Source organism: Tympanuchus pallidicinctus, unplaced genomic scaffold (genome assembly GCF_026119805.1).
Source record: "Tympanuchus pallidicinctus isolate F22 unplaced genomic scaffold, pur_lepc_1.0 scaffold19, whole genome shotgun sequence".
Taxonomy (NCBI): domain Eukaryota; kingdom Metazoa; phylum Chordata; class Aves; order Galliformes; family Phasianidae; genus Tympanuchus; species Tympanuchus pallidicinctus.
Window position 1 is genome coordinate 8,348,889 of NW_026294710.1, and position 12,733 is coordinate 8,361,621.

Sequence of the window (12,733 nt, forward strand, 5' to 3'; positions counted from 1 at the left end):
AAAAGTTTCAGCAGAAGACTATTGGTCCAGTTCCTTATGCCATAACCATAAAAACTGTTTTAAAAGACATGTCCTAGAAGCACTCGCTGGTATAAATAATTTTAAAGAGAAGTAAAATTACTTCACACAAGATATGTACAAGCTTATGCACAGCCCTGGAAACTTATTTCTTTTTACTGAGTTTAAAAAAATGATATCATTAACAAAAATACAAGTTCCTGTTGGAAATTATGTCAGACTGTTTTTTTTTAGAAGCGTGACATTCAATAAGGGCTTCTCAGAATTTTCTCTCCAAATACATCTGACTTTTTGTTATTGTACAGTGTAAGTAACTTAAAGAATTGAAACAAACAACACAACAGCGATCTACTCAAAATAAAAACAGTTGCATTAGATGGTTCATATATTCAGTCTGGTCACTTGTTCCTTGCAGATGACGTGGAACAAGTGGAACAATTCCTCAGCTAGTGGACACAGACATAGTTACAAGACCATTCAATGAAGGCAGAACAAACAGAACAAGCATACAAATTAATTAAAAAAAAAAAAAAAAATCAACCTAAACTACACTTCCTGAACTAGATATTTTTGAAGATGGGCAGTAGAATGGAATGGCTTCTATAGGTACTAAGCATTACAAAACGTGCCTGGAATCAATAGAATAAAATATTGAAAAAAAATCACCCACACTAAGAATTCATTTTGGCAGAGGACAGGAAGCTTTTAAAATTGAAAATAATTATCAGTATCTCAGGTAAACTGAAAAACAGATAATACTAAAATTTTAAAAATCCAGTTAACAAGATGGGAAAGAAGAATTTTTATTTTTTTTTTTTTTAAAAAAAAAAAAAAAAACCACGAGACGACCTATTAGAGACACTGGCAAAATACATGGTTATATAAATTAGATGTTTTAATATCCTTTTTTTTTTTTTTAATTCCTCTTTTGATCACTACTTCAATCACTTAATGTTTGGATTGGCATAGCCACACTAGAGGAAAGAAAAAAAAAACAAACAAACAAACAAAAAAAACTGTTGGCAACAGCACTTGTAGGCCACTGTTAAAGAAGCACTGTCCATGCAGACTTTAAAAAAAAGTTTGTAGCTAGGGAATCTAAGCTTCAGCAGGTTAATTCTTTATTTGAGTTAAAAGACTGGACTCCAAGTGGTTTAATCAAGTTCTTAGTAATCACTCCCAACATTACTAGCAAATTCCAGCAGCAAAGACAAGTATACAAGACAAGCAAGTGAAATCATAAGAGCAGAGACAAGCAGTAACCTCATTACATTATAACAGGCACAAAGATACTATGATAGAAATCACTACAAATCCCCAAGGGAAGCTGGATGACAGGCTACTGCACTGACTTAGGAGTTAAAATGCCAATTTTACCAAAAAGCAAAGAGGCAGTACTTCACAAATACAAACTGTCTTTACTTTAAATAGAAAGAATGGTACATTAATGATGGTACATTTTAAGTAGAGATTGAAAGTACAGTGCACTAGTATGAGGAAAAGAGTTTCCAATATGATAAAAAGTGTTTGTAGGAAAGTAGAAATTCACAAATGCAGAAATATTCACATTTTAGCCTATTCTATAGTCCCCCAGGGATATTTATTTTGGAATATCAGTGTTGGAGAAAAAAAAAAAAAAAAAAAAAAAAAACACCTTTGTCTTTATACCTAAGCTGTATACAGAAGACAATTTTAAGCTTTGTTTCAACAGAACTGATCTGTAAGATTTTTTTTTTTTTTTTTTTTTTTTTCAGCCTACTAACATCTATGGAAGCTGGGCAAAGCCCGGAAATACACAGAAAATTAAATTCTACATAGTTTTATCACCTGCTTAATATGCAAGATGACTTGATCCCCAACTAAAATATAAATATTAATGTTAGGTATAATCCCAGTTACTTCAGTACTTTATCCAACAATGATCATGATTCCACTAACCTTAATTATCATCTAAAATTCATTTATCTAAACCTGATGTTATACAGGCTCAACAGGAACGGTTTTGCACTGCAAAGGAGGTTGCTCCATAACCCCCCCTCGACAAACAGCCCATCCAGCCGCAAAGACGGAGGGCGAGACGCCGGGCCCGGAGCACGAGAAGGCAGTGAGTTCAGGACCACGGACAGCGGCACGGGCCGAGCCGCGGGAACTGGGCGGGGAAGGGCAGCACCGGCCATCAGAACCCGACCCAGCTTGTTGCACCTCGGGCAGCGCATTTACCCTGGGATAAGGACGGAGTGGGGAAGGGAACGACCTAGTCTTCGCAGATGCATAATAAGAGAAAAGTCACCAGCACCCAGATCGCCGAATTCTGCAGCAATCAATTTAAACCTGTTCTCCTGCCTTCCTTTTCCCCTCAAGAAAAGCAGAGGGAAAATAAAGGGGAAAAGAATGACTGGTACAGTCTTCAATCCATGACTATTTAATGAAGCCAAATGAGAGATGCAGAGGTTAAGAACTGGAGGACTAATGGATAGCAAATGCATTATGCCCAAAAGCTTTGAAAGATTCAACAAGAACCCCCTTTCCCGTAGAGAGATGCTTACAAAACCCATCAGGAGAACTCTCCTGCCTGCTCCCTGAGCTGTGGGGCAACCCGACTCCCTGATGCACGCATACATCCAGAAAACACAAACGCTGCCCGCATATCTCCCCCTACCCAGACACAGAACGGTGCCGACGGGAGGGGAGAGGGCGCAGCCCACCGAATATTATTAGGTACCAACGTCGATATTATTAGAAACCAGCGGAGTGCGAAAAGCAGCGGAGTGTGGGCTCCATCCGAGCGCTCGTGCAGCCGCCCCCTTCCCTCCCTCTCTGCCTCCCTCCCTCCGCCAGCAGAACGCGGGGCCGATGCCGCGGGCCCGGATCGCACCGCGCCCACCGCGAGGAGACGGAGAAAGGGGGAAGGGAAAAGCGGGAGAAGGGCGATTTTCCGTGCGTGCCTTTGCATGGGAGGCGGCTCCGCGCCGGCGAGGTTCCCTCTGGGCAGCCCCTGCGCCCTTGACATGACAGCGGCGATCTGCCTCCTCTCCTCCTCGCTCAGCTGGCTCAGGTCCGCCTCCACGCCGGCCGGCACCAGGCTCTGCGAAGGGGCCGCGGAGCCGCCGCCATCCCCGGCCGCCGCCGCCCCTTCGAGCCCTTCGCCTCCTTCCAAGCTCGCCTCGTTGCCCATGGCCGCCGCGGCTGCCCGCTCTCCCCTCGGCAGCAAAGCGGGCGGAGGACCACGCTCTTCGGCTGGTGCTCAAAGCTCCGCGGCTGCCACCACGGCCCCGCGCGGCGGCGGCGGCGGCGGCAGCAGCAGCAGCAGCAGCGGTAGGAGCAAAAGCAACAGCAGGAGGAAAAGGAGGAAGAGGCGCGGCGGGGCCGGGCTCGATGCCTACTGCCAGGGAGGAGCGGCGCCACCACCCGCGCACCGCGCCGCACTCCACCGCCCCACGCAGCGCATGCTCCGGGCGGCTCCCCCCGCGCGCACACCGCGCACACCACGCCCCGCCCTGCCCCGCGCCGCGGCCTTTAAAGCCACCGCGGCCCTCCGCAGCGGTCTGCTCAGAGCACGGGCTGTGGGAGGGTGCCGACTCCGCAGGCGTCTTATACGCCACATAGCAGGCATTATGCTTGCTTCTACGTTGACGTGTCCCCGCCAGCCTGTTGCTCCTGCCTGCCAGGCTCCTTGCCCATAGATACACTGAAGTGTACTTCAATGTATCCATCACTTTCATCAGCTTTATCCACAGGCCTGCCAGGGAAGTGTTCCACATCATCGAAGGAAACAACAGAAACTGTTTGTCCCAAAGATACAACCAGTAACTGAGGGAGGGCCTGCTAACAAGAATCCTTCTGAACCTGATGGTTCTGCTTATTTCTCACTCTCAGTACAGATCTCTCTAATTTGGCTCCAATTATACAGGGTGACAGAGCGCTGGAACAGCCTGCCTAGAGAGACTGTGGAGTCTCCTGTGGAGATATTCAAGACTAGTCTGGACACCTATTTGTGTGACTTACTGTTAAGTGCCTATTTTAGGAGCAGGGTTTTCCTTCTTGTCCTTCACCTGCTTGGATAGAATTCCCAAGAGATTTTGTTTTGTAGCCTTTTCAGAAAGAGAACCAGCTAAATTAGGCAAAATGGATAGAAGCTCTCTGGTGGATTTCCTTCTTGCCTTTCTTGGAAACAGGTGCAGCACTTGCTTTTTTTTCCTGGTCATTAGGAAATTTTCCAATGACCTTTTGAAAATGATAGAAAGTGACTGCAGTAGCATCAGCCATCTTTCTCAGCCTCCTTTGATCCAGCCCATCTCAGTCCCATGAGCTTCTGCATATCCAAATGGTTTAATTGCTCCCTTACTCTATACTACATCAATAATGCTTCATTGCCAAATGCTTTACTGCTTGGCTAAGGGAATTGGGAGACTAGAGGTCAAATTTTACCCATAAAAGACATGCCAAAAAGCCACTAAGTACGGTTTCTTCCTTTCTCATCCTCTATACTGGGGGCTTTTTTTTTTTTTTTTTCTCCTCTCCCCCCCCCCCCAGCCAAATCCTCCCTAGAGATCTTACTAGGTTTTGGTTCTAGCCAACACACTGGAATATTCAAAATAATGACCTAGCTCTTCACAAATATCAATTGTTTTGGCTACAAGGATGTGACAAAATTTGGTGTTTTTATTTGTTTCCTTTTGTATACCATTACTGTCTTTCTGTAAAACTGGTCAACACTTGATATGACTTCTGGAAGGATGCCATCCAAATGTTTATAGAACATCTATATCCCAACAGAGACTTTTTTTTTTTTTTTTTTTTTTTATAGTACTGATTCACAATAAATGATGAAACTAAGAGCAGTTGTAGGCTTACTACTTCCCTCCCAAGTGACTTTTAAATTACATTTCAAAAGAACAGCACAGAAGATAACGCAATAAGACACACAGGGAAAATTCTCTTAAGTGGAGAAGCATAACATGAGTGTAAATAAATGATTGTTCATATGGGTTTGTAGGTAAAGACATCCCAGAGACCTGTAAAAGAGGACTCACACAACACACTTGGACAAAGGCATACTTATATGATATGTGAAGTGAAGATCAAGGGATTTTGGAGGCAAATATACATGAATGCACACATCCTTATTCATTTAGCACATAATATTGTGTACTTACATATGAATAAATGTGCAAAGTGGTGCTGCATGAAAAAATGCAAATGCATAACAAAGATGGGGGTAAAGGGATCTCAGCTGAAAGCATTTGGTTTTATGATGCATACTAATGTAAACATTCAGATGTACTTAAATATATACTTAAACATCTTTGTGGAGAGTAGCTTTCCTGTTCTTTAGTTAGGTAGTTTGGAAGTTTAATTCATTTCCAAATGGAATTTTTCTTAAAACACAAAATTAATAAATTAGAATAAGTTTCTTTATTCAAAGACAAAATAGGTAACTAGAGCATTGACATATCTAGAAATCATGTTCTGTTGAGAAACAGATGGTGTATGTCATATATAGATGCAGACAAAACAAGTGTGAACAAAACATTAAAATTCCTTTGGAAAACAATTAAAATCAGGGAAGAAGCAGCTTTGCTGGTGCTTACTGATAAAAACTACATATGCTCTTCCTGTTTCACTGTTAATGGGTTCTGAAATAGAGCAAGACAGGAGAGAGACACATAATATGGAGCTCATAAGGAGAGGTAAGATGAGATATGACCTTCAGTGGAAAGTTCACAATTGGCTCCACCAAGGATGTGATTTAAGATGATGACCTCAAATATCTAAGGAGGGATTTTTGTGAGAACTGGCTCATTCCATAGTCCCATGACATTTACCTTTTCTTTTGAAAGAGCAGGAAATCAATTATTATCTGTACCAGAAGTTCCAATGCACTCCATCATTTAGATATCTTTCTTTCTCCCTACATACTTCTCACTGTCCAGCTTTCATTTCGGTGCTGCTAGTGAAATTCACAAACTAATGAGGCATAACACTTTTGTGTCAAAGGCAGAAAAGTTATCAAACAAATCAGCCTATATACTCAAAAGTCATAATATCTGATCTGCAGGAAACAGGTTGGTGGTATCAGACTAAATTCTGATTATTCTATATATTCTGTATATTCTTAATCACTACTACTGGAAAATATGATTAAAACTCTTCAGAGATAAAACATTCTCTTTAAAAGTGTATGAAATTAGAACATCTCATATTAATTTAGAAGGAGAATATAGAAACAAGTTGCCTTCGCTTAGATAGCAGATAACTTAAAAAGGATAATCATGAGCAGAAGGAAATCCAACTACCCTTGGTGGACTCACAGTTGCTGCATCTGTCTAAGTCCAAATTAAATCATTATAATCCACAAACAAACACTGATATATGTTTGGTCAATACATGATGTATTCCTGGAAAACAAAGGTGGTATAAATTCATCCAGTTTAGTATGCAAACCAGAGCCATCATCTCTCCAAAATAGCAAGTCCAAGTTGGAGTCAAGTAGGAAGAAGCAGCACAAAGATTTGTTCATCTTTCACCTGTGCTGAATCTAATCTAGGGCAAGTGAATTTCAGTGTGTAACTTCAGCACTACGAAGAGTGCTCTGAGTTAATTCACTGATTAAGAACACTGGAGACATCTAGCCTTATCAGTAGCCTACTTAGTGTAGACACACTGTTTACATTATGAGGGGGAGAAAAAGCCATTCTACACATAGAAGATCATTAGAAGAAAGGAACAAGAGGTCAGTAGCACCTTGACATGAGCTGCCAAAATAGGAGGGAATGGAAAACTGCCATAGCTTAATAACATGCCTGGCACAATGCCCAAGTAAAACCAAAGAAAGAATGCTCATCAATCATAGCAATTTATGGGAGGGCATAGTGATCACTAACAAAGGGGCAAGTGAAGAGCAGCTAGAATTTGGATAAGCATATTTTAAAAATTTAGCATGTTGATGATATCGTACTCTAATATATACAAGTACCTTGCTAAAAGTCACAGTGTCTCTACCAGTGTTATCTGCTCCATTTGGGAGATACGGACTGTTGAGGGTACTTTGAGTTTAGAAGATAAGGCATCCATGAATTCATTCCATCTTCTATATAAAATGAAAAATCTTAGTGATAGCTGTTTCCAGTGAGTTAACAAAATACATTTGATAAATATACTTATATCTATAAAAATAAATAAAAATAGGGAGTATCCTAGATGAGTCAGTTTCCCAACTGTTTGCCTTCCTGTCTTCTTCACAATCTTGTAATGAAAGTGAACACACTGCACTGGAGATAGAATAAGGGTGGTGAAAGAAAGTAGTCACATTAAATCAATACACTGAATGGAATTCCTGGAAGTCCAAAAACCCAATGAAGTTTTTAAAGAAGCTAAAGAATTCTGAATGTATTGTATTCTGAAAAACATTATGCAACATCTAGAAAGTTTTGTGTTTTTTTTTTTTTTTTTTCCAAATATTACATGCACGTAAGCCAAAAGCACAGGGTACATTAGAACACTATATATCTTCATGTTCACCTGTAGAATTAGGCAGACCACTGATGTGCTAAATTTCTAGGAAGCTCATCAATGTAGGTTACATGAGATTCCTTATTAGGAATGGCAGCGGATGCACACAGTCTACTCTAAATGACTGTGTACTTTAAAGCAAGATCTCAAAGGAGGTAAAGTCTTCTTCTCTCACAGGTACAGATCTTGTATTAAAACACTCTTGTCTATGAAGTAGCCAAAATTTGGCTAAGGATTGCCGAGCAAGCATTCGAGATCATGACGAATTTCTTACCTTACTAGTCACCAGAACAACAGTCACAGGTCATAACAAGCTACCTTTGAATACACTGTCTGTTGACATTCCATTCAAACACATGCTACTTATCTCTCTCTATATGTAATTTTCCATTTCATCACTTTGAACATGCAGTTTGAGAATCTGAAGAAATAATGACTTGGACTGTTCCAAAGATCCTGCAAAAAACACCCACTTAAAGAAAAAAAAATGCTTGAAGGATAAATATAATATAAAAACACTCAGGTCAGAGAAAACACTATGGACAGAATTATTTGCATCAATCTGATGTTCTTGAATTTCTGTTTACTTGGGATACTCTGACACAACACCACTGACTTTATAGCATTCTATTTATTATTAAACAAACAATTTATGAACTCCAGATATTATAGTCTCATTTTCATTAGTCCTATCAGAACTGTATTAGTAAACGTTCTTTGTCCAAGTGAATAGCCAGTGCATGGACACCTGTCTGAATTATCCTAGCAATCTTACAACCAGATTTGCTTGCTTAAACAAAACAAAAAGGTCTGCCAACTGCCTACAGCACAGCAATGCTGATAATGCTCACAATATGGACTCCCACAGTAGAGATTAGTCACAATGTTAAAAATCTTGTATTTATTTGCAGTCAGTACTCCTAAAACACAAATGATCTGCATCTTGAACTGAAGATGGAGCAAAAAAGCCCTTAATCTCAAGGCTTGTATTCTAAACCACCCACAACAACAGCATGCAGTTTTGTCCTGCTGTTCTCCAGTTGTTTTCTCTAATTTGAGTTCATCCAGCTGTAGCAGTTGAGTATAACTCAGAGTTCTACAAAAATCATCATTAAGATCTCAAAGTTGATTTGCCTGTACCATGAGACTTTCATAGCTAGGATTATTACAATTAAGAGTAAAAGATATCAATTAGGAAGAGTGTAGGGAGTGATCTGAACCATCACTAGCATCAGTTTATGATAGATCACATTAGAATAAAGTAACTGTTCAGTTTATTCAGTTGTGTTTGCATCAGTAAACATAACAATGAGATTCTCAGGATCTGTCTCAGAGGACAGTTATTTATAAAATATGAATGTTGGAAGTTTTAGTTGCCTTAGTAATTCTTTCTTTTCGTGCCCAGAACACAGAGTATGCTTAAACTGAAAAACATAGCCTGAATAGAGGGAAGTCTCCTTAATGTACCATGTATTTGGTGAGAACACTGATGGCACAAAGAAGCCACCATCAGCTACTCAAAGTTATGCTAACTCATAGATATGTCCATTAAGTCCAAATGAGTTAGTGTAAACATGCCTTCATTCCAGAATGTAGACTGTTGTTTCCACAGATCAAATTCTGAATTAATATTAATCTGATGAAAGAAAGATAGAATTGGATTCTTAATGAAATGTTGTATGTTGTTACTTCTGAACTTAAAAGATGGTTACCATTCTTTGATTCTTTGGGTACTCTTTTTCATTTCCTTTTGTTGTTGTTGTTTAAATTTTATTTTTTTAATTTTATTTTGTTTTAAGGATATACATATCCAGATTGCAAGAATATCTGATATGATATTGCAGAGTAATTTCATTAGCACTGTTCAGCATAAAGGACAAAGACAAGAAATGGGAAAAGTGATATACTGACTTATACAAACTCTAATGAGTAGTAGTTAACGGAGACAAAAAGGAAGCTTAGAAGTCTTAGGTCACTGATGGATGAAGAAACCACTCAAACTACTCGAACTATCTCTAGGAAGTTCAACTAGAGCTTTGTAGCATGTAAGAATAGAGACAAGATTATCATGAGTATGATGAGAAAAAAGGTATTATGGATTATTTGGACTGTTGTAATGTGCAAAACTTATTACAGTTGGCTTATGGAAAGAATCAATAACAGGTAAAGGGAGGGAGCAAAAACATGGGAAAACAGGAGATGGAATAAAAATGTGGCCATTTACATATAAGCAGGCTGTCAGTCAGTACTTTTATCTGGCCAAACCATTAGCCTCATTGCTACAGTCTGACCTACCATCTCACTATGTATGATTATTTTTCTTTGTGAGTGTACCTTTGTGTGTGTGTGTGCAAGACAGTAGCTAATGTCAAGCTACTGGACATGTTTGTGACAATGTTTCTATCATATGCTAATGATCTTTGAACCTCGTTATCTGATGGGACAGAACATAACCAGGCCCTTTTATCATATTTATATAAGGGCTGGTTGTATGTATGTGGCTTATAGAAAGTCAGTCTTCCCATCAGCATTCATCTGTTTGCCATGGTTATACTTAAGGAGTGACTCAGTTTATATGTAATGGTAACATATGCTTGTCCTGTGAATGTCACGTAGAGAACCACAGGAGCTTTATCTCCAGTGAACTAGGAGGAAAACTCTCTGGGGTCCTGAAATTCACTTCTCTTAATAGTTTTGGCAGTCTGTAGAAGCATACTGGTCTTTAGATTCCTTCTCGGCTTCCACTGAGCAATTTGATTTTAGGTTAAGACTTAGTTACATTAGGATGCATACATTTAATTATCTAAATTCTACATGCCTGCTAAGCATTTAGAATCCCACTATAGAGAGTAGGAGAGTCAGTCTATATATATCATAAAAAGGTAGTCAGGTGAACAACAGATGGGATTCAGTTGCTTAAACGTTATATTCTACGTAGGCATCAGCTGACAATGTAAAGAGGTGCAGACCTTCTACAAATCCTCAGTCATATCTGCCAGCCACGTGTGTATATCTGATACAGTAAGGCATAGTAAATGGAATTACACACCTACACATGGCCTTGTGACTCAAAGAGAGAGCAATATATACTTCAGAAAGCTAATCAGCTTGGTGTAAACTCCCATTAACTGAACAGAAAGCCAGAGAGCCAGCTTGCCTAAAATGTGGATGACTCCATGCTTTCAAACTGGATCTCAATAGAAGTGTCTTATTGAAATGTAAAATTTAAAAACCTTTCTTATAAACATTCTACTATTCCAAGTAAAAGGAAATACATTTTTTTGAAAAAATGGTCAAGAAACTTACAGTCTAGGTGGCAGAAATACATGTTTTATGGAATGTTTTGAAGGTTCACAGAGTAACAGAATGGTTGTCCAAAGGCCCTGCACAAGTACCATCACCTACATCATCTACAGCTGGTTGCCCAGGACCATGTCCATATAGCTTTTGAATATCTTCCAGGATGGAGATTACTCTACAGTCCAATAGTTCAGTGGGATACTGTTAAAAAACTTTGGTGTTTTACACTAGTATAGCACTGCATGAAGTCACAGGCACTCTGTGATCTAACTGAACTGTGAGAGCAATAGCCACAGCAACAGAAAAACAAATCACTTCAGAAATGAGACTGTAGAACACTGGAAAACATATTACATACAAATATCCAGCTCATTTGTCTTATTGATCTGATTATTACACAAATAAGACTACTCAGCTAAATACATGTGTAGATTGTGGAGAGTTTAAATTAATAATATACATTAATTCAGCTGAACATAAACCTTACCCTCTCAGGCTCACCTATGCTTCTTTCTGTTGCACCTATTAACCTCTTGGGTAAGTTCTCGTTAACAGAAACATAATTTCTACATTAAAAAAGCTCCCTCATGTAGTGGAGAGATGCTTCCTGACAATTCCTGAAGCCTTTTGTACTAATTCATGCAAAGCAGTTCTGAAGGCATGAAGATAGACAGACCCACAATTTCAGCTGAAACAGAAATTCTCTCCCACACAGACCCTTTATTCTTTTAACTCATCCCTCCTCCTCCCATGCCCTGAAGTATCTGCAAGTCATCATTCCTTCTACCTGTAATTCCCTTAACACTCATCCTACATTTAGAAAAATACAAGTGAAAATAAAATATAACTCAGAAGCCACAGAAAGATGAGAATCAAAAAGCAGCAGAGCACTCCATCCAGGTTCCGCTGGGACAGGTGGGGTATGACCTTACTGAGTTCTAAGCTTTGCCTACTACCGAGTCATCTTTGACAGTCTGAGCAGTGTGGGGATTCTGGAGGAGTCTAATATATTTTATAATTTAAAATAAATAAATAAATAAATAGAAAAGATTTATGCAATGATTTAGAGAAAATGCACTTACAGGATCTATCCTAAACAAACTGATTCTCTTTCTTTTTCCCTTACATTCTTTCTTTTGACCCAGAAAACTGATTTTTAATCCTAAGGTTCATCTTAGTAAAATGTGATTTCAGTTTATCTCTTCCAGTACGATACTCTCTGAGTTTACCTGCAGTAAAAACATAATGGAAGAAAAGTACCATAAACACAATTAGTTTCCTATGTGTTAAAAGAGATAAATATCTCCCAATTCTATTTACATATTAAGATTTAACAGACAAGTTCTGGCATATTTGCTTTTAGCTATGCCCACAAAATCTAGACATTCACAAAGTAACAGAAACAACACCAGAGAAGTAAATTAAAACTCCTAAAAGACCAAGCTGTAACAATCTCCAGTAGTGTCATATTTGAACTTTCAGTCATTTCTGTATCTGCCCTGTTTAGCTTAATCCTGGCCCAGGGCTTCTGTAAGGATGAGCTATTTTTAATTTCATTTTTTTTTCTCTACATCTCTTCCCAGCTAAGTCCCTCTCAAACTTCTCAGCAGAGATTCCCAGCTCACTTGCCTTTGGACTTGCTGAATTCTTCAGTCGACAGAAACCTTCTGTCTGCTACTGTGGAGATCACACAAATAACATATCCATTACATTTATGCCCCAAACTACCCAGGACATCAAATGAATAATTATCTTCATCCTCAGGTTTGCTGTAGGCAGTGAGAAAAACTTAGGGAACTTGAGCAGAAGGAAAAAACAAACAACAACAACAACAACAAAGATAAGAGAAAATGATCTTGACCAAAACACTGTAAGTGTAAGCATAAGCTTTCCCTTACAGGGT

General features: G+C 39.2%; 1 protein-coding gene across 7 annotated transcripts in view; it reads right to left on the reverse strand.

The window, feature by feature from the left end:
* The window catches only part of PCLO (piccolo presynaptic cytomatrix protein), a 311,224-nt gene extending 307,789 nt beyond the window's left edge, over positions 1-3,435 (reverse strand). For all 7 annotated transcript variants that reach the window (XM_052680947.1, XM_052680949.1, XM_052680948.1 and 4 more), the window contains exon 1: positions 2,964-3,435. In XM_052680947.1, coding sequence (XP_052536907.1) covers positions 2,964-3,193 — 230 coding nt within the window. In that variant the 5' untranslated portion in view covers positions 3,194-3,435. The remainder of the gene's footprint in view (positions 1-2,963) is intronic.
* Positions 3,436-12,733: the final 9,298 nt, after the last annotated feature.